This window comes from Mus caroli, unplaced genomic scaffold (genome assembly GCF_978045245.1).
Source record: "Mus caroli unplaced genomic scaffold, Mus_caroli_1 scaffold_1, whole genome shotgun sequence".
In the NCBI taxonomy this organism is placed as follows: domain Eukaryota; kingdom Metazoa; phylum Chordata; class Mammalia; order Rodentia; family Muridae; genus Mus; species Mus caroli.
The window spans coordinates 88,011,344-88,038,261 of record NW_028227256.1 but is presented as its reverse complement, the minus strand read 5'-3'; the positions used below and the strand labels follow the sequence as shown (position 1 = coordinate 88,038,261).

Sequence of the window (26,918 nt, the reverse complement as noted above, 5' to 3'; positions counted from 1 at the left end):
AGAGAGAGAGAGAGAGAGAGAGAGAGGAATACACCCGATGTTGACCTCTGGACTCCACATATACATGCACACTTGTATACATGTGACACTAACAAGTACACTCAACACACACACTTTTTTTGAGAAAGGGGGGAAATTAAAGGGAAATAAAGACCCTCCCAGGAAGAAAATGGTGGAAGGAATAAAAAAAATACCAGTCAAAGAGGGTTGACCAGATGGCTCGACAGTCAACAGCACTTACCACTCTTGCAGAAGACTCAGGTTTGGTTCCCAGAACCCACAAAGGGCTTACCACCACTTGTAACACTAGTGTCAGGCCATCCAATGCCCTCTTCTGACCTCCATGGAACTCTGGGCACATGTATGGTGTCCACACACATACACTCCCACACACAAACTAAGGCATTTTTAAAAACAGTCAGTACAATAACCCAGGCTTTAGGGGAGTCTTTTGCTAACCTTCGTGTTTTTTCACACTTGAAACACATCTCAAGGTTCCCATTGGCAAGACAGTGAGCAGCTGGGAAACTGCTGGGTCTCATTAGGTTGTTCGAAGCTAATTTAGAAAAGGCTCGTTCAGTTTCATTAAGAAAACCAACAGCATCCGATCACTCTGCTTTTCAAGATATTCCCCATCCTTATTTGTAAGTTAGATTCCCCACAGAGAGCATCATTCACTCATAAAACCTTGAATTTCAATCTCAAGCTTATGCCAAACGGGTCTGCCCGACTTAGCCAATAAAAATCTCAGAGACTGTAATGGCTTCATTTAAACATTGCATAGAGCACAGTCATACTAAAACTGTTCTCTGGTTACCCGAGACTCACTGAGTACACAGGGCGTCCACAGTATGGACAGTCCTGTGGGATACAGGGTTCCCTCCAGTCAGAGGAAACAACTTCTGAGAACTCCCTCTTCCAATAGCCTGCCCAGGGACCCCCACATCCCAGGCCGTCAGTCCTGGCAATAAGTAGTTATCATCAGAAATGCCTCTGTGCCGCGGTGCACTGGTTTATGAGAGGATGCTTCTCAGAGGTTCACATGATGGAACCTAAGACCCACTGGGATTCTATAAGAGGTGATTAGGGCAGGAGGGCTCCATCATAATGAATGGGCTTGTAGGAACTAGCCTGGATCTCTCACCCTCCGCCAATTCTACCATATGAAGATACAGCATTCTAAGCACCATCATGGAAGCAGAGGCAAGGCCCTCTGTAGACTCCAAAACCACAGGCACTTTGATCTCAGACGTCCCCTCTTTCCAAGTCTGGGAAATAAACTGCCATTGTTGTGTTCTACCAATGGGGACAGAAGAAGACACTAGTATTAGGATGCTCAGGGGATTTTTCAAAGTTTTAGTTCATAAGTGAGTATCACCAATCTGGTCCTCCAGGTCTTTGAGAGGAAACAAAAGGTTTAATCATCAGGCAAGAGACCAACTGCATGAGACCAGCACTCTGCAGCCAGACCCCCAATACACACATGCTCTCACAGCACCCAGCCCAGCCCTAGAGACAGGTGAGTGGCCAATCTATATGTCAGTCTTAAGGTGGAACTTGATCAGGATCACACACCTCATGGAGCACTGGAGAGCAGCTGTCACCAACGTGCAGAAGAGACATAGGAAAGGGAAGTAGCCCCCCAGAAACCATGGCTAAGGGAGAGTGATGCAAGTAGTCAGGGATGCATTTGCCGGGATGGGGCCTTCCCAAGTGACTAGAGCAGTGGATGCAAAGGGAGCAAGCTGGACTTGGTAGGACTCTCCTGCCCGCCTCCCTGCAAAGCTTCTCACAGAAAAACCAGCTTGTTCTCACACACCTGGAATTCCCATTGCATTTCACAAGCCCTGAAATTCGAGCTCTTGGGTGGAGTAAGACCCCTCCCAGCTGACCCCAGGGTCCCTTGAAGGGAGCTCGGAGTCCACCACAACTTGGCTCGGAACCACAGTCACTCCTTCCGAAACGGCATGCACAGTCTGCTTGGGATTTCAAAAGCACAAATGCACATTTTCCAAGAGGCCCTTCTCAGGCTGCTGGGTGTAAAGCCAGATTTAAGATCCAGAGTCTGGGAGAGAGAAGGGCACCTCAGGGAGCCTCCGAGGCCCAGGGTAAGACACCTGCACCCCAGGGCCTCAGCAGGTGGTCCTCCAAAAATCCAATGCAACCTTCAAAATGAATTCACTATTGTCAAAGCATATTATTCACTCATTCGTTCGTTCATTCGTTCATTCATTCATTTGACCAGCCAGCCAGCATTTATGAAGCATCTGCAGTAAGCTGGCTCTGTAGGGGTGGGCAAGGAAGCACAGGAAGCGAATGAGTTGCCTCTTCCCTTACTACAGGTGCTGGCTTCTATAGGGGACACCAGCTGCTAGGCTACTTTAGCCTACAAAAGTTCCAAAGAATGGCTTCCTCTTCTGCTCAAGGCCATTTCTGAGTCTAGACACCAGAGGGCAGGGCATATCCTAGCCACCCAGGGCCAAACAAAACCTCAAACTAGGGCTGGTCACTGTCTCACCCATCACCACCACCACCAATGTGCTACCCCAGTGCTCAGTCTAAAGGGAAAGCAGTGTTCAGCCTTCTGCCTCTGAAGCTTGTGCCTGCCCGTTGGGCTGTGAGGAGTCAGATAAGGCAGAAACTGCCAACAGGAGGAGATGGTCCTTATTCTAAAGGCAGAACGATGGGATTCAGGATCTCTTATCCAAAGTGCTTGGAGTCAGAAATGCTGCAGACTTTGAAGTTTTCTTTCTGTTTTGGAAATACTTACATAGAAATAATAAGGTATCTTGGAAATGGAATCAAAGTCTAAATGTAAAATTCCTTTATATCCCACAAATACCTTATATGTGTACATAATCTAACAGTAATGTTAGGCGATATACAAACTTTTATGACGTGGGAAGTCTGGATTTGTAGCATTGTGTCAATATGCAAAGAGTTCCAGGCGTGGGAGCATTTGGATGTTGGGTTTTCACATCAGGGATGTTTGGTTTGTAGTTCCAAAAGACGAGGTGAAGAGGAACTGCTGGCCTGACATCAGAATATAGGGATCAGGTAACCCTTTCAACAGTCTGGAATTCAGAGAGCAAACACAGGCCTGTAGAAGATTGGAGGTCTGTATAACTAACTGTTCAGGGCTCATATATGCACTGCAGCTCTCTATGGGAAACCAAGAGCAGAATGGGGAGGGACAGTTTAGTCACTGAGAGCTTCATTCTGTCAGGCCTGGATCCCTGCCAATCTCATCAGGAAGTACCAAGTGCTCCCAAATCCCTTGGGCATCCGCCCTGATCATGTCACATGACAGTGAGTCCTTCATGCCATCACCACACAGAACAGGGGACTTGCCAACAGATACGCAGCACCACTGTGTTCATTATGCCACTTTGTTGTGCCAGGGAACACCACCCAGTGAAGGGCACATCCACCATTGGTGTTACACAAGCATCCTGGATACTACAATCATGGGCCACACATTCTGCTGAACACTGGACCTGCGCTGCTGTTATTCTGCCCACACACACCACAAGGGGCAGCAGTTGGCAGCTCATGTCCATGTGTGCTGTATTCAGAGATTCAACCAACCACGGATCAAAAGTACTCAGGAAATAAAACGTTATGTGTGTTAAACAGGTAAGAAACATTTTTCTTGTCATTTCTCCCTAAACAACAGAGTATGACAACAGTGGGACCATTTGTATCATATTAGGTATTTACGTATTGTAACTAATCTGTGATTTTAAAGATCATGGAGGTATGTAAGTTACATGCAAATATTACCACCTTCTTAGCTAGGCAAGATCGTGCATGCCTGTGATCTCAGCATGAAGGAGGCTGAGGCAGGAAAAATGCCGTAAGTTTGAGGCCAGCCTGGTCTACCAGGATTATAGAGTAAGACCCTGTCTTTAGAGTTAAAAAAAATAAACAAAAATAAAAAACACCCTTTTATATCAAGACTTGAACACCCTGGGGGGTTCGTTTCCCAGTTTGGGGCTCTTGGACTCAACCCCCCATGGATCCAGAGGGATGACCAAACATCACCCTTAAGGCCTAGCTTGTAGATGCAGAGACAAGCTCAGGTATACCATTGCTCTTCCATGTTCCCACCATGGTGTTTGAAGCCCTGGTCCCAAAGCTAGCTTGGAAGCCCTGGCTCAGCACCAGTCTCAGATAACCAGGCATATGGTGGAAGGTGACATCAGGCACACGCTGCTCACCTACTTTCCTTCCATATAGATGCCGCTCCCTCTCCCCCTTCTTTTTCTCCAGTGTCTTCCAATATAGTCCAGGCTAGTCTAGAGGTATCCTCCTGCTTCCATCCCACAAGTGGATTACTGGCATCAGCTGCCACATCTGCCCTCCCCCAACCCTACCCAATTTTCTTAACTAGCCCCTTGGGATAGGCAGGTTTGCACTCCACTTTGCAGTTGAGCATCCCATAGATCCTCCTTGTGAGTGGTCAAGTCAGAACTGAAGCCTAGCAGTGCAGCCTCAGAACAGACTCCAAACCATGGAGCTCGGGGCTCAGAGATAGAGTTGAGGTGTCAGTCACCGGTGCTTCTTAGCAGCTAGCCTGCAAGTCCAAGGCCCTAGCAGAAGCATCTAGAGGTTATGGACTTTTGTTTTAACTCGAGGGCTATTTTATTGGGGTCTGAGAGAGAAAACGCTGGGGAAAGCAAGCTGGTAGGATCTCAGCAGCTGCTAGAAGAATGGAAATAACATTGTGAATCAAAGACACGCTCCCACTGGGGGCCTCGAATGTGCAGGCTTCAAACCCAATGCAGGTGACTTCCCAGAGGGATGGACTCTGAGATGGTCTCTGGAGGTAAATGCATCTTTCAGAGTGTTCCCCAACCCTGGGACCCAGTCCATGGAAAAGGGAAGGACACAGTGGTGAATGGAACAAGAAGTAGATCTCAGTGTAAGGTCCGCAAGAACATAAATGCTAGCTCAACAATAGGGAGTGTGGATATGGTTCATGTAACTGGCCAAGACAAGACCCCTGGCTGTACAGGAGCTCTTTCATCTCCAACTCCATCACCTCATGGGGTGTTCATCATCTGCAACTAAAGGCAGGAAGGGGCAGAGGATGCGGCCATAGCCTCCAAATGTGGTGTTTGAAGCCCTGGACTAACTTGGAAACCCTGGCTCAGCACCAATCTCCAAGCAACATTCCTGGTGATCAGGAACATAGCTCAGAGAGTGTGCCATGAAGGAAGAACAAGCCTTCTTGGTGGAGAGCCAACTGGCACCTATATGTGCACCGTGAGCCAAATGCATTATGTTTCGCATACTACTAACCACTGTGCTTCGCTCTGAGGTGGGCCAGTCTGAGGTTCTTTTCTCCTGTCTTTGCTGTATGTTAAGCATTGGGGATGCATTGGCTTAACATGAGCTTTCTTGCACCAACTGCCAGCACACAGCGTTAACTTCACCTGCCTTGTCCTGCTGCATGCAGTTCTGGATGCTTCCCTTGCCTGCTACAGCAAGGTTAGGCTCTGCCCACCGGCAGGGGTCACCAGAGTAACACTGATGAGGTAGTGCCTTCCTTTCCTGGCTCTGACTTGCCTGGCTTCCTCAGGTCATCCCAGTGGCTGTACTACCATCCTGCAACCCAGTGGGGGCTCACCTCCTAGGGAGTGGGGGGAGGGGGGACTCAGCTGGCTTCCCCATGGAGGGCTCAGTAATATCCAGAGAGTACTGCCTCCATTCTGACATGGCTAGACTTGGTGGTGCCACTCTATTTACAAGCATCCTCTTATCAGGAACACTCGTCTCACACTCGTCACACCTGACATATGATGGTTTTTATTGTGCTAACTTTTCCTTGTTCAACTAGTTTTCATTCATTATATTTATCAGTACTTTGAGCCCAGCTCGTCTATAAATCTTTTGCCAGGTGTCCAGAAGTAACTGGTGGTGTTCAGTGTTTGACATCCCATGCCTGGTCCCTTACCTCTTTATGTTGGAACCTCAATTTCCACCATAAGCCCCCTCCCCTCTTGGCTTATTCCCTCATTTTGAAGTATATCCTCAAGTAATTTCCTAAACCTTTAAAGTTCATAAGTTTTTCAGAGTGACTTTTAATTGATCTGGAAATAATTTCCCTTCAGAAATTAGGTCCCCATCCTAGAGTGCCATTGGGAACATTCACCAGTGTTTTATCAGGGCCACTGCTCCCCACCCCGCCACCTCCGGAAGTTCTGAAATCCCAGTGACCTCTGACATTAGCACAAGCTTTCCCTGGTGACCTGGACACTGAAGCCCGAGTTCTCAGGAGCCTCTCCAGAATCCTCTGGAGGACATGTTTGATTGTCTCTTTGGCCACACACTGCATTGCTAACTACCAGTCTTTCCTTTGAAGCAGAAGTGGATCCACACACTGCATTGCTATCTACCAGTCTTCCCTTTGGAGCTGACGTGGATTTTCAGAGAAGTTTCTGGTGGCTGCACTTTCTGCAGAAAGTCGTGCAGACTAAAGGCTCAATGTTGTCTCCCACGGGGCCAAAGGGAGTTCGACTGCCTAGAGTGTGGTAGCCAGTCCTGCTGGTCTCAGGGGCACCAGAACCTTCCGTCCCATACCAGGAGCTCAGCTTCCCTGTTCCCTTGTTGGCTGACAGTATTGTCTTCTCGGGTTGTTCTGAGTTATCATTCACCCATTCTCTGGAAGGCTCTGTCGTGTCAGAAGGATGAGGGAGGAACAATGGTAACCGGTCACACCGAGTCACACAAGTGACTGAATTATGCAACTTTCCCCGGTGAAACCAAAGTGTCCAGCCTCCAAACTCACAGAGTACCATTATGAGACCAGGCACAATGGTGCACACCTGTGGAGACCAAGGCCTTCATGGATGCATGAGAGTGCTGCATGGCAGATGGAGATGGATGGAGAGTGATGGACAGGCAGCCTCTGCCACACAAGTGATGGAAGGGGCTGAGAACACCTATTTTCCTTTAGTAATACGCCCTGGGTAAGGAATGGAAGCAACCTCGGAAGCAGATGAGACAGAGCACAGAGCTAGAGAGCCAGACACTCAAGATAAGAAATAACTTTTATTCAGTTCAGTCACTCCAGGCTTATCCCAAATTGCCAGATTTTACCTTCAACTGGCAAAATAAGTCACATATCACATGGGGCACAAATGGCAGTGTCCCTCATGTCCCCACACCATAGAATGCTGTGCAGTGTTACTGGATGGAAGGCTGTGAGAAGGAACTCTCTTCAGTTCTGGAACCAGAGCCACAAGGTGAACCAAACAACACTAAATAGTTTAATCCTGGGCAAAAGAATAGGTTTCTCCCTGCAACCCCAAGATCCACTAAACAGCTATAGACTCCTGCTTTAGAACCTTCTCTCCAGCCATAGGAAGCTATCCAGGACCCAGCCCCTCCCACTTGAATTATGCACACAGCTGCATGTGGAGGCTATAAGAGGCTCGGCTCAGCTCGGAAGGTAAAGGCACTTTCGACCACATGACTACCTGAATTCAATCCCTGGAACCCGTATGGTAGAAGGGGAGAACCAACTCCCAAACACTGTCCTTTGATCTCCACATCCACACCATAGCTTATATGTGAGCGCAGGTACAAGATGACACACACATCACACATGAATGAATGAATGAATGAATGAATGAATGCTGAACTAATGTAAATAACAGACTGTACACAGAGGAAGCTTCTATTCAGTGAGACACAGGCCACAAAATTAAGGCATGTGGGAAGGAAATCAGAGGGCAATAAAGCATTTATTATAACAATGTATAAAAAAATGTCATTGACCTTTTGAAATCTCTTAACTAGGCACAAGGGCAAAAGCAAGTCAGTCCTGGGCACTGCAAACAAGCACTCATTCATCCTCAAACAGGAACTAGAGGCTGAAGTGAGCACAACTTCAGCACAAGCACACAGGCCCCAGTGCACGGGACACTACACACGCCCAACACCAACAGAAGTTGTGGACGCCATGCAGACACTGCAGGAGAGAACAGGGCACTGACATTGCATGTCCAAGACAATTAGGTTCATAAATGTCAATCTCAAATGAGATTTACAAAAACCCTTCCATTGCTTCATTTACCTAAGACATAAAGAGGCAGCAGAAGATACAGCTCAGTGGTCGAGTGCTTGTCTTACATGCACAGGATCTGGTTGGATCCCCATGCATCGCTGACACTGGGTATTGGGTATCTGTTAAGGCTACGGCAGTTCCCCTGCGTTCTCCTCACTCCATTGTCCTTTGTCAGGCTGGAGTGTATAGTAAATTCCACAGATCACTGCCCACTTCAAAGCTTGCATGTGCCCATCTGTGGGACTTTCCTGAGATGACTAAGAATCCCTAACCAGTTATACCTACTACTTTATTGCACACCAAGGAACTCTGGGAAGGAGAGCAACGAGGTGAAAATGAGCAAGGGAAAGAAAGAAGCTCCCAAGTCAAGAGGCACTTCCAGGAATCTCTGTGCGGATGGAAAGTCATCAGATCCCTGCAGGGCAGGATTAGTCTCCAAGTGCCTGGTGTGCAGGCACCAAGGAGACAACAGGTACCAGCAGACCACTACTGGTGACATCATCACCAGCATCCTAGGTGCCACTGGTTCCCAAGGCCTGAGTGAGGGACAAGCAAGTCTTACCAAAAAGGCCACACTGACTTTCTGTGGTGACCTCATGGATCTGGGGTGGTAGAGGCCCTTCAAAAGCATGTCTAGCCTCCTCAGGTCACGCACAGTGGTCCTCCAGCTTACACTTAGACCCCAGGCCATGGGAAAGCCACAATGCCTTTCACCACTAGGAAGGCTACTTAGGACTTAAAACTTCCCCATTAATATGTAGCATCCACTACAATCAGATTGTGCCAGGACATCAGCAGCAGGCAGACGTGAAAAGAACACTGCTGTGGATCCAAATCAAAAGTGTTTTACATGCAAAGCCATAGCCCCATACCATCCCTTTCCAGCAAGCCTTCTGTTGTCAGGAATGACATGACTGAAGAATAAAAGGCAGTCCAGTCAGTATTACAAGCCACTCTTACCCTTTTGCCCAAATGGCTCTCTGTTGGTGCTGCACTGTGGGCCAAGATGATCTAACCGCCCCACAAGGTCAATCCCAAATCCAGACTGTGGGCTCTCAGCACTGTGACCACCGTAAGTGCACTTCCACTAGGAAGCAGTTTTCTCAGGACAGAGAACCCTCCCAAACAAAGTGCCTGCAGGCCTGGGCACTTCACAGGACCTCAGCAGTGTCCCTGGAAAGGCCTGACAGGAAGAGCTCTTCCTGTCTGCTGCAGAGCCTACACTGCTCCAGGAACTGGTTGAGCACAGGCCAGAGCAGCTCTCAGGCATGAAGAACTTCCCTCTGCTCTGGCCCACAGTCAGTACTTTATCTTTCAGGAAATTTTTATCTAAAAATTCATTCATGAAAGTGAAAAGGGGAAACTCTGAAATAATGGTCCTTAAGCCTGACATCAGTACTGGTCAACATTTGAAAAATGCCAATTATCTACTTTACCAATCTACTGTCAAAACAAAAGACTCTCCAGCTTAAGTCATCTTATGGAAAAAGAATATGAATAAATACAAAAATACATAAACAAATAAATAAATACATACATAGATGATAAATAGATAATAGATTAATAGATAAATAGACAGACAGACAGACATCACAAATAAAATAGCTACAAAATATATGGCATTGCCTTGGCAGGTTTCTGGACATATGTCTAAAAGCCCAATACTGATAAGATAAATTCTGAGGGATCAGCACTGGTTCCAACCTGCCTAGCCAAGATTCCATTACACAAGCCTTCACTTAAATCAAGTGGCTGCCCCAGTAACAGCAACAACCCCACAGATACCCCTTTGATGAGCTGGGACAACCCTCAGGCTCCTTCCTCTGGACCACTAAGCTCTTCTGCTAGGGCCAGTTCAGCCAGAAGGCAGTAGGTTCAGCAGACACCCACATCCCCATGCTAGGAAGGACACAGGTAACCAGAGCTCAGAAGTCTGCTGAGTAGAGGGTCAGTCCTCACCGAGGTCACATCAACTTCCTATGGTACCCTCATGAACCTGGGGCGTTTCTTACCCCTCACCTCATCCTTGACAGCAATGACATGCAGTGCTGTCATAGCACTGCCGGAGACGAGGGGAAGTGTCCTCAGTCCATGCCGATGCTGTGTCACATTCAGAGTCACCAGCTGGAAATGCTGAACAAGCTGAAGAACCTGCAGTCATTGAAAGGTTCTGAAAGCAGGTTTAAGACAGGGGAAGCTACTCAAGTCCAAGTGAAGAGCTGTGCTGGGATCACACAGAACAGCTGTGGGGAGGCAGGGACAGGCTCTGGCCAGCTCATTCCTGCCCCAGACACAGGACTCACTGTCCAGGACTGGGCAAGGCTCATCAAAACTCATGTAGTACATTTGGACCAGCTTGGTGTTGCTGCCTTGGGCCTTCCTGAGACACTGGGGTGGGATTTGGAACTCCATCCACAGAATACCAAGGCTACCAACTGCCTGACAGGTCAGCTAAAACACAAAATGGTACACTAGGAAAGTATTAACAAGTTAGATCCCATTTATGGCCAAAAGTCTAAACAGATTTATTACCTGCTTGTCCCAAATATTCTCAAGTCTATAATCAGCACAGATCCACACACTAATCCTAACAGGCTTCAAAATGACAAAAGGTGATTTCACTGAAACAGGAGCAACCTAAGGATGCTCAAGGCCGTGGTTACAGACCCACCTGCTTGTGACACTCACCACTCAAGAGTTAAACAAACCTGCAATCCTGCAATAAGCTCATCTCTCTCACCCACCAACAGCCCTGGGCAGGACAGGGAAAGACCTCTAGAAGCACCCACAAAGGCCTTGGGTCAGAAAGTGGGAGGAACAGTCACCCAACACCTAGATATCCTGTCTAACGTACATCAAGAAGCTGTAGCCTGGAATCAGCCAGGTGACCGAGACATTTTCCACTTCCTGTATGGGAGGGTCTGAAGAGAGCACCCCGTGTCATCTTATCTTGTGAGGACTGGCAGTGAGTACTATTAAGATGGTCCCTGATCTGAATGTGGGCAGTCGCTTACTGGTTAGTTCCAGGTGGGTCTCCTAAAGGTAATCACTGTCTGAAGATCCCCAGGGTAAGACATCAGAAAACCCTTGGCAGAACAGATGGTGCCCTGTGAACACTGTTCTGGGACCTCTGTGCAATAAGATAGCAGCCCAGAGCCGGGCGTGGTGGCGCACGCCTTTAATCCCAGCACTCGGGAGGCAGAGGCAGGCGGATTTCTGAGTTCGAGGCCAGCCTGCGCTACAGAGTGAGTTCCAGGACAGCCACGACTACACAGAGAAACCCTGTCTCGAAAAACCAAAAAAAAAAAAAAAAAAGATAGCAGCCCAGAAGCCATCTTAGACGGAAGACAACTCCCAAAAGAGAACAGTGGCAGCGAAGAGAAGGGATGTGCACCTGGCAGCATAGACAGACAAGCATCGACAGCATAGACAGACAAACCCAGGCAAGAAAGCAGGCTAGCAAGTGCATGAACCGAATTCCTCCTCCCTACATCTTTTCTTAACAAACCTCTCTTTCTGTTTGGATATCAAGCCTTAAAAGAACAATAAATTGCAAAGTAGGAACATAAATAGATGCATAGCCTGGAGAAAAAAGCCTTCCCCACTGGGGCAATCACCAGGCTCAGCCCATACTGCACACATTGCCAGGAAGAATCCAAAACAGAGAGACTGAAGAGGAACAAAATTAAGTTTGTATGCGCCTCTCAGTTGACAATGACTCAAGGAGCGTTCGATGGCCCAAGCACCTGAGATGGAATCACAGTCCAAGAGAACACAGCCGTTTCTTCTTCACTGACAGCCAAGGACCAAGCTGGCAGCACAGGCCATGGTTCCCAGGATGCCAGAGTCTGTGTCAGTTTTCACTGCAGGTGATCGGCTTCCACACTGCAGTCAGCGCTGCATGTGAATGCTACTCATAAAGCAAAAACTTCTTTATGGGGTCTGGCAGCGGCAGCAAGGGAACCAGATGCAGTCGGTATTTGCCAAGAGCTCTTCTCACAGCCACCCGGCACAAACTCAGCAAGGTCCTGGGAATACCTGGGGAGTGTGAAGAGAAAGAGGAGGGAAAGGTTACTTCTCTCCTAGCTCGGAAGGCCCAAAGCCAACCTTCCTAATCTGAGCCGATAACACACTGCTATTAATGTTCTTTGAGAAATAGAGGACCAAGGACAAAATATCAACTCGTATGGCCTCTGACAAGATGGGAGAAGTGAGGGGTAGGCATCAGGCAGGAAATCAGACAGACACACAGGTTAATCTCTGCATGTGAGACAGCGCTGACAGCAAATCCAAGCACAGGTAAACTCCAAACTCTGTTGCCATTGACTTATTAATTCCTTAACAAATCCTTCCATGCAAACAAGCAAACTCCATATTTCATTTTGACAAAAACTAGATTTATCATATAACTCTACCCTTTGATATTTTAATGGAATTTTTAAAAATGAAGAAAAGAACTCTAGAAAATGAGCTTGTAGCTCTGTTTGTTAAAATGCACATGAGAGGAAGGCAGGGGCTAAGCTGGGCAGAGAAGACAGAGATGAGGAAGGTAGAACATAGGACCCATGAATGAAGATCCTGTGATGGGCCAACGTGACAGCTCAGAGTGTAAGTGTGCTGCTGCCACGCTTCATCACCTGAGCCAACCCATGGAGCCATGTGGCAGAAAGAACTGACTGCTGCACGCTATCCTCTGACTTCTACAGTCATGCTATGGCATGTGCATGTTTCCCTCATATACGTTTAAATAAAACATATTAAAAATATTTTAAATGCCATGATGAAACCCATCACTTGATACAATGACCTAAAAAACAAATTAAGAAAAAATGAAAAATAAAAGAATCTAGGTGATGGCAGAGGCAGGTGGATTTCTGAGTTCAGTGCCAGCCTGGTCTACAGAGTGAGGTCCATGATAGTCAGGGGTACACAAGAAATGCTGTCTCAAAAAAAGGTAAAACATTACAAATAACCCATTCTGAGAAGAGCAAAAAGGTGGAGAATATAACTCTAAGAACTTTGAAAGCATATGTCTACATGTATAGATTTGAAAGCATATGTCTACATGTATAGATTTGAAAGCATATGTCTACATGTATAGATTTGAAAGCATATGTCTACATGTATAGATTTGAAAGCATATGTCTACATGTATAGATTTGAAAGCATATGTCTACATGTATAGATTTGAAAGCATATGTCTACATGTATAGATTTGAAAGCATATGTCTACATGTATAGATTTGAAAGCATATGTCTACATGTATAGATTTGAAAGCATATGTCTACATGTATAGATTTGAAAGCATATGTCTACATGTATAGATTTGAAAGCATATGTCTACATGTATAGATTTGAAAGCATATGTCTACATGTATAGATTTGAAAGCATATGTCTACATGTATAGATTTTTGGTATCAGCTTTTGGTATTCAGGAATTGCTAAATAACCATCTGGGGATAGGGAAGGAATTTAGCCAGTAAAGTGTTTACCATGCAAGCAAAAGGCCCCACCCTCCCAAAGAAAGCAAGAGTGTAGCACACACTACAACCCCAGCACTGAGGGAAGAGACATAGCAGATCCCAGGGGTTCTGCCAGCCAGCTAAAGTCTACTTGGCAACTCCCAGGTTAGTGAGAAACCCTGTCTCAAAATTCAGGTGAACAGTGCACTCACTCACACACACACACACACTCTCACTGAATGACCACGCTGGAGAACTGCTGCTCCTGAGGGCTTTAATTAAGTGCTTAGCTGGAAATGATTTAGGGGTGGGGTGTGTTGTTTTGTTATTTAAGATTTACTTATTTTTTTCAATATGTACAGGTGTTTTACACACATGCATGTCTGGGTACCAAATGTATGTAGTGCCTGCAGAAGCCAGAGGAGGACCTCCTGGAGTTGGAGTTGCAGACAGCTGTGAGTCTCTGGGAACAAGGCCTCTGAAAGAGCAGCTCTAATAGCTGAGCCGTCTAGTGGGGCCTGTTTTGTCCTTGTTTTAATTAGTACTATATCTCACTGGCTCAGTCCACCCCAGACCACAACACAGAGCTAAGCTCAGGCCACTTACTTCTGGCTTCTTTAAAGACCTGCAAGGCCTCAGGATCCATCTTTCTTCTGCCTCTTGCCTCTGGGCCCAGGGATTCCCACTTCACCAGGTTCAGGTTGGCTCCAAACTCTACCAACAGACTCACAAAGGCTGCTTCACAGCCATGGCGCAGGACAGCATCCATGACACACCCAGGAGATCCCCTGTAGAACTCCTGGGTGTTGACAGGGCCATTGCAATTGAAGTCAGGATTTGCCCCAGCCTGCAAGAGCAGCCTGAAGCACTGAAGGTTATGGTAGGCAGCACTGATGTATAGAGGACAGACCACCAAGGAGGTTAGCCGCCTTGAAAAAGGGGGCCGAGTGTCAGGAGTCAGATGATGGTTGACATCAACATCCGCCCCGTACCTACAAGAAGAGAAGAATTAGTCATAATAAGGCAAACACAGATATCAAAGACTATCCAGCTACCATGAAAGAGGCACTAGAGAGTCACACAGGAGTCTCTGGAACTCCACAGGTCACAAACACGGCCAGCCCTCTCTATCTGCAGTTACTGTATCCAAAGACTCAGCATTTGGGGAATACAGGTTAAAAATACTGGGGTGAAACAGCCTATAATGAACACCTCCAGTCCCTTTCTTATCCTTCCTACCTAGATAAAGATTACAGCAGTTACACAGCACCTATAGTAGACTTGTATTTTAAGTTGTCCTTCTGCCAAGACTACACACAGAAGCTATACTTTTGCATGTAAGAGACTTAAAGATCTCAGAGTTTGGTATCAAGTAGAATAGGGAACAAATCTCCCAGAGATACCAAGGGTGATACTAAAGTATCAGTACTTCCAGTAAAAGAAGGTAACAAGTAAAAACATGGAATCCATTCATGCACACAAATTCCAAAGGGAAATCTTTCAGAACTTTGACAATAAAATAACTCTTAGACTATACTGCTTCAGAGTTAAGTGAAGAAACACTTTCACATTCACTATGAAACTAATACAAGAACCCAATTCAACTTCAAATTGTTCAGTAAGTGCTAGGTGTGGTGGTGCATGCCTTTAATTGCAGCACTTAAGAGGTAAAGACAGATGAATCCCTGAGTTTGAGGCCAACCTGGTCTACAGAGTGAATTCCAGGACAGCCAGTGCTACACAGAGAAATCCTGTCTCAAAAAAACAAAAACAAAACAAAAATCTTCAATAAGCAAAAAAATTACTATTACAAAGAAAAATTGAACATATATTTGAAAAGCAGTATAGAAAAAACTGAGTATTACTCTAAGAATTTAAAACTAATTCCAATATTAGAAATTCCATTAACACATTGTATTAATGTATCTAAAGGGAAAATTCTGATTACCACTAATTATGAAAAAAGGACAAGAGCCAACAGTTGTTTACACTGTATAAAGGTGTCTTTGTATTTTCAATTGTTAATTCTGCACCCTCCCAGAGAGCAAAATGCTAGCAGGATACTGTTATTGTCATTTTTATGGCCCATCACTGGCAACCTGCTCAGATACTTCAAGATCAGAAAGCTCTCTATGCCTAGAGGCAATCTAGAATAGTATCAGAGATTGTATCACTACTGATTTGCTATAATAAAAATCTGACAGACAATAGCTGGACAGGGAGTAGAGGGCAGAACTTCTGGTCAGAGAAAATGTGGAGAGGAGGGGATTCAGAGAGGGACACAGAGGAAAACAGATGGACCAGAAAGGAGCAGAGAAAGGTAGAGAGCTCACCACATGGTGGGTCGGGGGCAAAACAGTTGGGTTAAGTCAGGTAATCTAGCGAGGAGAGTGTCCAAGCTAGAGGCCTAAGCTTTAAATTATAATAGCCATGATTTATACCACTAGTGGGTCCCATAAAGTCCACTATAAACAATTATGCCTGCTTTAAAATTTTCTATGAAACAGAAAGTGACAGCTATTTCTTTAAAATGATAAAGCACATTTCTGTGTGAATCATCATATTATTTCACAAGGAAGAACTAGGGATGTCCCTGCTGCAAGGGGAGAACAACACAGACCCCCCAACACATGCTGGCTTCTGTAGTATTGATGCTAAATACACGAGGAATGTAATTGGCAAAGGACAAGGACAGCAGTCAGATAAGCAGGACTGGGAAGGAAGAATAAACCACTTTCTATGCTCAGAGGAAAGGCTTACAAAACCTAAAAAGGCCTGCGAGGAATGAATAAACAGCAAGCAATAGGATAATTACTAAAATAGCAGACTGAAACGATAGCCTTCATATATACATATGGATACATTCAAAAGCCCAGGTGAGAGATGAAGCAGGAAAGCAATAGTTGTATATCAGCATAAACATAACAACTAAGTTCAAAAGAACTGAGAAAGCAGACAGACACATTAAGTACTAGAAAAGGCTCAGCATGTCATTGATTTTCCTTCCCTAAGATGATTTTATGAATGAAAATTCTGTTCCTGAACTACTGAAGCTAACTACAATTAGGTAATACCCCTGGAACTATATATGTAGGTTCTAAAGTTCATTTGGAAGATCAAACCAGATCAAAAAGCCAAGCAACAACACAGAGGAGACAGCCCCACCATAGCAAGGGCTTGTTATAAAGATCTATAAAACAACTTAACACCAGCATGTGAATGGACCAGCAGACCCATGTAAACTCACAAAACATCTTTCAACAGACCCAACTCCAAGCAGAAAATCAGTATATGCAGTAAGGGACTATCTTAAGTAAGGGAAGGGGTGGTCTTGAACTTTCTGATACTTTTCCCCTCGGGATAACTGGAAATCCATATGGGGGAAAAATAAAGTCCATTCAACACAGTGCACACCAAGATAAATCCCAAATAGATCAGAATTTACAAATAAATATAAAACCATATGGAAACTAGATGTAATTATTTAGGTCAAATCTGCCGTCTGGGGCTGGTGAAATGATTCAGTGGGTTAAGGTCTTTGTCATTGAGACTGGCAGTCTGAGTTCAATCCCTGGTAGCCACACACTGGAAGGAGAGAACTAACTACTGTGAGTTGTCCTCTGACATCCACACCTATGTCCACTCTCACTCAGTCATCTGCCACCTGTGTACTTAAGCCTTCTCTGGCTCCAGGTAGTTCTGAGTCTCACAAACTGTGTCATCACCTGTGTATTTAACCTGAAACAGGAAGTGACAGCACACAGGAAGCAATGATGAGGGCATTCAACATGTGGGCACCTAAACTTCAGGGACCAGAGAGGATGGACAAATGCCATTTCCCTGCCTAGACAACAGATAGCAACAGCCTCAGCCATCAGTCCTGTTTCATAACCCATCTCTAGCACTTCAGGTGTCCAGAGGAACTTGTAATCTAAAGTGTTTCTTTGGGGCAGCATAGGCCTGAGGACACACAAAGCCACTGTGATAGTTTGTTTATTTTTAACCTAGGGAGTGGCACTATTAGAAGGTGTGGTCCTGTTGAAGTAGGCATGGCCTTGTTGGAGTAGGTGTGTCACTGAGGGTGTGGGCTTTAAGACCCTCATCCTAGCTACCTAGAAGCCAGTATTCTGCTAGCAGCCTTCAGATGAAGCTGTAGAACTCTCAGCTCCTCCTGCACCATGCCAGCCTGGATGCTGCCATGTTCCCACCTTGATGACAATGGACTGAACCTCTAAACCTGTAAGTCAGCCTCAATTAATGTCCTTATAAGAGTTGCCTTGGTCATGGTGTCTGTTCACAGCAGTAAAACCCTAAATAAGACAGTCAATGTCCTTCATTGGCATCTTCCCTCCCTCCGAGACTCTGAGTTCTACAAGCAGAAAACCAGAGTTCCACTTCACTTGCTACACTTTTAACTAACAACAGGAAAAGTCCATTTCACATACATTATTCATTCCATCCTCATTGGAGACATGTCTTCCAAATTGTTTATAATCTTAAACAGTATGACAATCTGATACCAACTGAGCTGTAGGGAAGACAGCCCTTGAAACTCACAAAGCTATCCTAGATGGGATCTAGTTCATTTTAATCATGAATATTTTCTAAATTTCTCTGTTGCTTTTATTATCTCTACAAGGAACCTAAATAGCTCAACAAATCGATATAACACTGAATGCACAGAAACATCACTTCTTACTTTCTATCCTAAAACATCAGCAATATAGAGCAGGGGACCTTACAAACAACAAGGGGAGGTTCCCTATTAGGGGCCAGGAAATTGCTATAATGAAAGATGAGAGGCAAACCTACAAGAACTATGAGCCAGGCAGGCAGGCAGGCAAGCGGGTGGGTTGGCGGGCAGGTTTGGGTCATATTTAGATAATATTCCCCCTGAAGAAATTTAACAGTTATCATTCCTGTTTTCCTTCTTTTGTTTTGGTCTTTCTTCTTTTTAGCCAGTCTCACTATGTACCCTGACTGGCCTAGAACTTGCTAGCCGACCAGTCTGGCTTCAAACCCATAGAGCTGAGCTGCATCTCCCCCTGCCTCCATAGAGCTGGTAAAGGTGTTCATCACCACACCCAGCAAGCTGCCATTTTCTAAAGGTCAGTCATCATAGAGTTAATTTTTAAATAAAATAATACATGCCCATGTGCTTTCCTATCAAAGTGCCCTGCACTCCAGAGAAGACATGGTGCATTAACTGAATGCCCTCGGGATTTCTGAACCAAACTGAATTTCATTAACTGATCCTACTAAGAACATTTCCATAGAGACAAAGGATGCTGCTGCTAAGCCCTGGAACCCACAGAGTGGAAAGAGAAAGCCAACTCCCACAGGTCCTGACCTCCACAGGCATACTCCGGAATATGCATGCGTATATGAGCATGCACGCACACACACCTTTTTTTTAAATATTTAAAGAATAAGGAACTTTAGAGGATCTAAACTGTTCTTCCAGAGGTCCTGAGTTCAATTCCCAGCAACCACATGGTGGCTCACAACCATCCATAATGAGATCTGATGCCCTCTTCTGGGGTGTCTAAAGACAGCTACAGTGTACTTATATATAATAAATAAATACATCTTTTAAAAAAGAAAAGAAAAAAAAGAAAACTAGCAGTCAGCCTAAGGCATCACTGGGTCTAAAAGTACGAAGAGCACTCAAAAGGCAGCCTTCCAAGGCCTCTAAGACGCCTAAATACCAGGAAATGCAGGTACAGTACTGACCTGATAAGAGCCTTCAGGATGTCGTCTCTACCCACACGAGAGGCATGGTACACAGGAGTGCTGCGGTGGTGCCGGCTGCCGTTGGGATCAGCACCAGCTTCCAAAAGGATCTCAGTGCTCTCCAAGTGCCCGTTCACTACAGCCACATACAGGGCAGTCTGCCCCTTGACATCCACCAGGTCCACCTCTGCCCCTTTGCGTATGAGGAAGTCCACACAGTTCCCATGGCCTGCGGTGGCTGCGATCCTCAGTGGTGTGCAGGGGAGCCAGCCGCAGCACCAGACAGACTTCTCATTGATGCGGCTGCATGGGAACACAGGGAGCTTGTGAGAGTCACCCCAGGTACACTGCTCTTCTCCCTCCTCTCTCCAGCAGAGGCTCCCGAGAAAGACCTACCCTGAGGTTTAAAATGCCCTCACTGGGTTCTGTGTTCCATCTCCTGGTGCTGAGGGTCAAACCCAGAATCTTGTACATGCTAAATACTCTACCCCTGAGCTACAGTTCCAGCCAGTTATGTTCTGTGTCCTGAAATGTTCACAAATGTCCCTGCTGAACAGAGAGGACAGGCATTCAGAGGCCACTGACAAAAAACCTTGAGGCTTTGACAGACTAATGAGCACTAACACTGAGATTTCTAGTTCTTAGATTCCACAGACTCTACAAAGCACATATAGATCCATCGGGGACACGTGCCAGGCCAGGCAGGGTCATGCACGCTCTCTTCCTATAAACGTCCAAGGCTGGCGTCCTCTCCTGATGAAGATGATTAGTGATGGTAATCTACGTCCTCCGACCCTGACCAAGAACACCTGAGAGCCTAGGAGGTTACAGAGGCTGCATTCTTAGCCAGGAGTGGTGGCAACCTGTCCAGATTCAGCTCTCAGGCAGTATGACCACTACATAACTATCTGTCCTGTGCACGGACCCTTTAGGTCAGCAAGCAAGGAGTTCTTCACCTCAGCTTCTGCACTGAGGCAGAACCTAAGAACATGCACCTGATGTGCCTCCTCCAGTCACACATGGGCTGATATGGACCAATAAAGTCCAGAACCACCAGAGAAATGATCAGCAGTAGAAAATACAAAGGAGGGTTCGTAAACCTCAAGTCTAAGAAAAAAGGAGCGGCCAGGCAGTGGTGGCGCACGCCGTTAATCCTAGCACTAAAGAGGCAGAAGTAGGTGGATCTCTGTTTGAGGTCAGCCTGGTCTTCAGAGCTAGTCCCAGACCAGCCAAGGCTACACAAAGAAACCCTGTCTCAAAAACCAAACTACAAACCAAAACAAAGAACAAACAAAAGAAAGGAAGGAAGAAAAAATAGAAAGAAAGGAAAGAACAAAGGAAAAAGAAGCCAGGCCGGGCGTGGTGGCGCACGCCTTTAATCCCAGCACTCGGGAGGCAGAGGCAGGCGGATTTCTGAGTTCGAGGCCAGCCTGGTCTACAAAGTGAGTTCCAGGACAGCCAGGGCTACACAGAGAAACCCTGTCTCGAAAGAAAAAAAAAAAAGGAAAAAGAAAGAAGCCAGTGTGGTAGTATGGGTAATAATCTAGAACTCAGGAGATGCAGGCAGCCTGGGCTTCAAATATACATGAAACCCAAATCGAGAGAAAGAAGTAAGAAAATGGAGAGAGGAGGAGAAAAGAGAGGAGGAAACAAGCAGAGAAGAGAGAGAGAGGAGGGGACTACTGGGAGAAGGACGGGGCACAATAGGAACAACACTGAACTCGCTCTACTGCTGCATCTGTATGCCTAAGGCTTTTAGAGGCTTGAGTCACATTAAATAAATTTAAATGTTCATTTGGCTTTATTAGATGGATTCATTTTGCTTCATGTATGAACGTTTTGCCTGCATGTTTGTTTGCATGCATGGTGCCTGCAGAGAGAGTGTCTCATGTGAGTGTTGTGAGTTGAATCTAGTTTCTCTGCGAGAGCAGCAGGCACTCTTTAAGGGCTGAGTCATCTCTCCAGCCCTCTGCTTTGTTTATTAAATACTGACATGTGCTCTGATGGAACACTACTAAGACACTAGAAAGCTAAGAAAGGAACATACTCCGGCTGCACTCCTGCTTGGGAACTGGCACACTAGCGTAGGGGAGCTCTTTAGGGTAGGTAGAGACCCACAGGCACTTCCATCAGTTCACTGTGTCCTACTCCTCAGGGCAAAGGAGAAACACACAAGGACAGAGAAGTGCCAGCTTCAGCTGCAGTCAATACCTACTGAGAATAATGGGTGCTCTCCCAGCACCCTGCACAGGGAGTCACAAGTAAGACTCTGCTATCCAGGAAAAGTTGGGACCCAGTGACCAGAAGGAAGAAACTATGGACAGGAAAACAAAGGAGATGGAAGCTACCACATCCCTACAGTTGGGAAGTCATGGCTGATCACTACAGACCTGAGACGTGAAGAAGAGACCATAAAATGAATGTCAATAAAGTGGCTGTAGACAAAGAACTACCCAGGATAAAGAGTCATAGTGACTGGCTCAGTGGTTAAGAGCATGTTCTACCCTCCTAGAGGACCTGAGTTCAATTCCAAACACACACATCAGATAGCTCACAATCACACCTGTAACCCCAGTTCCAATGGAAAAGCTCTTCTGGCCTCTATTGCCTATATTCACATGCTGATACCCACCCCATGCCCCATATGCACACAATTAAAATAAATAAAATAGCCAGGCATGGTAGAGCACATCTTTAATCCTAGCATTCAGGAGACAGAGGCAGGAAGATCTCTATGACTTTGAGGTCAACCTGATATACATAATGAGTTCTGGTACAGCCAACGCTGCATAGTGGGACCCTGTTTCAAATAAAATAAAATAAAATAAAATAAAATAAAATAAAATAAAATAAAATAAAAAACATTGAGGAAACTGATGCTCACATAGGACAAGTTACCAGGACAATTCCAGGCAGACTTGGCTCCAGGAACCCCTGCCCACTGCATCTGGCCACCTATAACTCCTCCTTTTGTCCCTTCTCTAAAAGCAAATTGCAGTCCCGCAGCATCAGAGTCTTGCTCTGCAATCCAAAGCACAAGCCTCAGCCTCCTGCAGGCCCACAGGCCAACACCCATTACCGGCCCAATGCTCACCTCCGGTAGCTCTCCTCTTGTAGTAGGTTCCTAAGGGTCTGGAGGTCCCCTACATAGGCTGCATCATGGAGTCTTGTATCGTCACAGTGCTCCAGTGGATGGTCACAGAACTGCTCCCTCAGCCACTCCTTCAGATTAGGACCTGCACTGAAGAGAGGGGCTCTTATCAAGGTGCGGAAACACTGGCAAGGCTGACCAAACAGGATGCTTTGCCTTTCTCCAGTGACTCCCTCCTGCTAGCCACACAGAGAACATTCAAATTCCCAGAAAATAATTTAAAAGAGAAAGCTGGAAAGTTTCCCTTTTTAAACTAGCACATTCCTGACACCAAACCCAATAAGATTTTTTTTTTCTAAAAAAATAAAAGAAAAAAATGTGATGGTCTGTTGAACAAAGGAACAATAAAACAGTAGTACAAACTGAAGTTTGAAATATTATGCCAAAAAAACCCCAGCATGAAATTACTCTAATTTATATCATGTATGTAAAAAGATCTTTAAATTGGGGCATTTGAAAGGAGAATGGCAGTCATCTCCTTTACTGCAAAAACAGCTGGTTAGCCAAAAGCCAAGGGCCAAGCAAGGGTTGCTTTCCTGGAAGGTGAATGAGTTCCGTACCACACTGCTCTGTAAAATCGTCACAAGACGTCTTGATAAGAGACAATTCAGCAGAGTACAACTGTCCCCACAGTGTGAACTAAACACATGACTGTGAACTAAACACATCTCTTTTCTTTATAGTTAGACTATCTCAGGGAGTTTACTGTATCAGTGAAAATAAAATAACAAGGAATAAGCCTCAAAGGTATACCTTTGTTTGTTTGTATAGAAATTACAGTTCAAGAGTCTGGAGAGGTGGCTCATTTGGTAGTGTGTGCCACGAAAATATAAGCCCTGAAGCTCAGATCCCCAACAACCATATAAAAGATAAAAAGCCAAGACCAGTTACACATCCCTACCATTCCAACGTAGGTAGGAGAGGCAGAGACTGGAGGATGCTTAGAGTCATGGATCCCTGGGCAGGCTGACAGCTAGATTAGCCAAATATGTAAGCCTTAATTCAAAAATAAGGTGGAGTAAGAAAAACATTAAATGTTGACCTCTGAGCTCCATACACACACAAGACAGAGAGAGAGAGAGAGAGAGAGAGAGAGAGAGAGAGAGAGAATCACACCTCAATAAAATAGAAAACTAAAATATATGTACATAAATACAAGTCCAACCTATACAACAAAAAAATAGAAGTGAATAGAAAGACTGTATCATGTACTAGGATGAGATTCAATATTAGAGAAATTCTCAGGGTTCCCCATAAATATAATGTAGCCAGTTTCTTCAGAAATTTGATATCAGATATACCAAAATGATTTCAAACTTGTATTTGTAGATATACATAAGGAAAAATAGCTTTTGTTGTTGTTTTAGTAAGAATAACAGGTGGAAGGAACCCTACCATACTAGATAACAAAACTCTCACCAGACTAGAAAGAAAACAAAAACAAAAAACAGAATCAATTCTCCAGGAAGATCTTAATCTTAATATAAACAACTCAACTGTAATAAGCAGGCATAAAATCAGAGTGAGACATACAGCCAGTGGAAAGTAGTTGAACAATTAATCACCTACTTGGAAATACATCTTTGCTCACATCCACAGCCCAAACTAACTCCAGGAGACTGAAAAGCTTTATTAAAAACATTGCACCAACAGGTGAATAAAGACAGCACAAATTCTAACTGCTTGGATTCAAGTCTCCCACCCTGTGGTGATGTCCTAGAATGTTCCCAAACATATCAATTCACAGGCAGGCTTTTTCTAGTCGCTGATGTGTTTCCATATTTGAATACAATATCCTTTGAGCCCCTACAGATTCTCCTATAGGTACACGGTGGTAATGACTAAGTATCCTTGCCCTCTAAGGTCTGAAAGTCCATTGACTGGGCTGAGACCAAGGCTAAAGGCAACACAAGGTTCACAAACACCTATTCGGTTCACTCTGGTGCATAGCAGACCAACAGGCAGGCATCCATCAAGCCTGGAAATGGATCTGTAAGGCGCTTCCAGGTCCTCCTTCCATCACTGTAACTACAGCACAGTTACCGACGGGTATAAAAATTTAAAGCCAGAGTTGGGGAGGATTCAGATGTATGGGGTAACTATTAGGAAAATGGCTGGCACCAGAGGACTTCAGCAAGTCTTTGGACCCCCCTTAGCTCACCTCTCCTCTACGCTCCCAGCCCAGGCCAACAGACCTTCAGAATCTCCTCCAGTTCTAGAGCCGAAGGCCATCTCAATTTCAGACTTCTCTGATCATCTAATCCAACTACCCACAAGATAGCACTGAAGACCTGTGCCTCCACCCAAGCTGGAAGCACACCAACAAAACAGACACTAAAACAAAACTGGGGTCGGGGTGGGGTGCAAAACCACTTTTTCTTCCACAGGACTATTCTGTACCTTAAGAAATAGCTACCCTTTGACCAACCACCTCTCTCCCATCTCTCATTCCTGCATGACAGGACAATCCACTCAAAGATCTTGTCTGTCCCTGAGATCAAATCCAACGACAACCAAAGCTCTTGGTGGTAGAGGCCTTGCCTTACTTTTTCATGTCACCCTGATAGCCCCAGGTGAGTCAGGCCAATAGGACACCATCCACAAAGTTTGTTGAATTGATGGAGGGAGGAATGACAAGAGACTGTGCCAACATTGTGGCTTTCTCATATTTTCTGCATACTGAAGAGAGCTCACTGAACTCTAAAACCAGAGATGGGTGCAGAAACACACCTACCAAACACCTACCAGCAGGTTCAGAAAGACCCCAAGGTGGATGGCATACCAGGAAACTCTCCTGGGAATTGTTAGTTCCATTGTAGCAGCACTGCAAAGTGGAGACGCTTTAAGCAGGTGGCAAGTGTCACCCTTTCTCTGCAGGTGGGTCAAGCGCCCCTGTAAGAGTTGTGTCACTAGCAAGCTCTCTGGGGACAGCACTGTCGTTAAGGTGGGTGGAGGTGGGGCGAAGGACGTTTGTCCAGTGGCTACTGCGCTGACTGGCTGGCGGGATGGGGAAAGGGAACCTGTCCGCACGAAAGCTGACCTCTGAGGGCCCTTACTGACCAGTGCGCTCATACCTGGAAGAAGATCCGAACCCCATGGCCCAGCCAGGGTCATCGCAGACGGGGATCGGCTAACAGGGTGGCAGTTACAAAGCTAGCTCCACCCGAAAGAAACCTCCGTGGAAGGGATGTCACGAGAGGCCAGGAGCGGGGGCATGCGCCTGGGGCCGCGCGGAGCCTAACGTCCACACTTACTGACCCCGGGCGCGATTCCTCGGATCTGGCCTGCGAGGACCGAGGACCCGAGTCCCGGATGCCCGAGGGACACTCTGACCCTAAGACGCAACCCCGCTCCCTACTACCCCTAGCCGCGCACGTTACCTGCGGGTCCCGGGCCGGCCCGTCCATCGGGGCCGGTCCCGCCCTCCGCCATGCCTACTTGGTCCTCAGCCTCCGCCCTGACCCGGCCGCCTGTCCACCTCCTCAGCAATCCTGTCAGAGAGCAAACGCTGTCAGAGAAACACCGCCGGCGTTTCCGGCAGGTGGGCGTGTCCGGGGCTCGGCTTCCGGGGAGTATGCGCCTCCTATTCGTACTTCCTGCTCCGGGCGGAGGATGCAGGGGTCTCCACTTCCGGCCTGGCTAACGGACTTGATTGCTGATTAGCCGGGTTGACCAGACTGCGTCGACCGAGGCAACAGCAGCAGCTTCTGGGGAAACGCCTTTCCTCTGGGGGCGGAGGTTTATTTGCATGCCTCAGGAACTCCTGGTTGGTCGATTCTGTCCCCGCCCACTGGAGGGCGGGACGTGGGCGGGGCCGTTACGGCCCAGTGGACTGTGGTCGGCTACCCGCAGCGGCTGAAGGGTGTTGAGTGACGTGGGGCTGCGCTGCTATCCTTTCTCCGAGACTCCAACCGGTGCCTTCCGAGTCGGTGACTTGCAAAGTTGTGTTAGACGAAGGCAGCCCAGAATGTCTCCATGGAGCCAATAGTGTCTGTAACTTGGTCAAGGCGTGTTGACAGAGTTGCTTTCCCTCAAGCACTCCCGATTTTACATCGGTCACACTGTGTGCGCTGCGTTTCGAACAGTTCTTAAGCATGGACACTGTCGGGTCCTTTCATTCTCCTCTACACAACTTAGGGAAGGTACCTTGCAGGGGGAGGACCCCAGTGGACCGGGGGGGGGGGGGGAGGCCGCGCCTTAAGGAGACAGAAGCGCCCCGCTGTCCTGTGAGGCGGAGGCGAGGCCACAGTCTCCAACACCGCGGCTGTGACTTGTCTGCATCTTTGTGTGGTCATGGCACACCAGCTGGGAGCTAGCGACTATAGGTGCCCAACAAATCCTCGTGCCCAGACTGGCTCAGTTGCACAGGTCTGTGGAGCTGTGTGAGGCAATCTGGAACAGAGCCACGGGCTCTGAGGGTGTTGAGGGGAACGGGGAGATTCCTGCAGTGGTGTTTGGTCTTGATAACACCGCTGGCATGAGGGACAGGTGACACC

General features: G+C 46.4%; 1 protein-coding gene across 2 annotated transcripts; it reads right to left on the bottom strand.

Annotated features, from left to right (window-relative positions):
* Positions 1-7,037: 7,037 nt before the first annotated feature.
* Positions 7,038-26,379, bottom strand: Asb1 (ankyrin repeat and SOCS box containing 1). Of its 2 annotated transcripts, none has more exons than XM_085839547.1 (5): positions 25,803-26,379; positions 22,366-22,507; positions 19,272-19,574; positions 14,145-14,530; positions 7,038-12,112 (listed from the first exon to the last, which is right to left on the bottom strand). In XM_085839547.1, exons 1-5 carry the CDS (start codon positions 25,852-25,854, stop codon positions 11,985-11,987), a joined length of 1,011 nt encoding a protein of 336 aa, XP_085695673.1. In that variant the 5' UTR covers positions 25,855-26,379; the 3' UTR covers positions 7,038-11,984. The 2 variants fall into 2 exon arrangements, with proteins under 2 accessions (XP_085695673.1, XP_021017422.1); XM_021161763.3 differs by lacking the exon at positions 25,803-26,379 and adding an exon at positions 25,497-25,746 and having other exon boundaries at positions 22,366-22,512.
* Between the last annotated feature and the right edge of the window lie 539 nt (positions 26,380-26,918).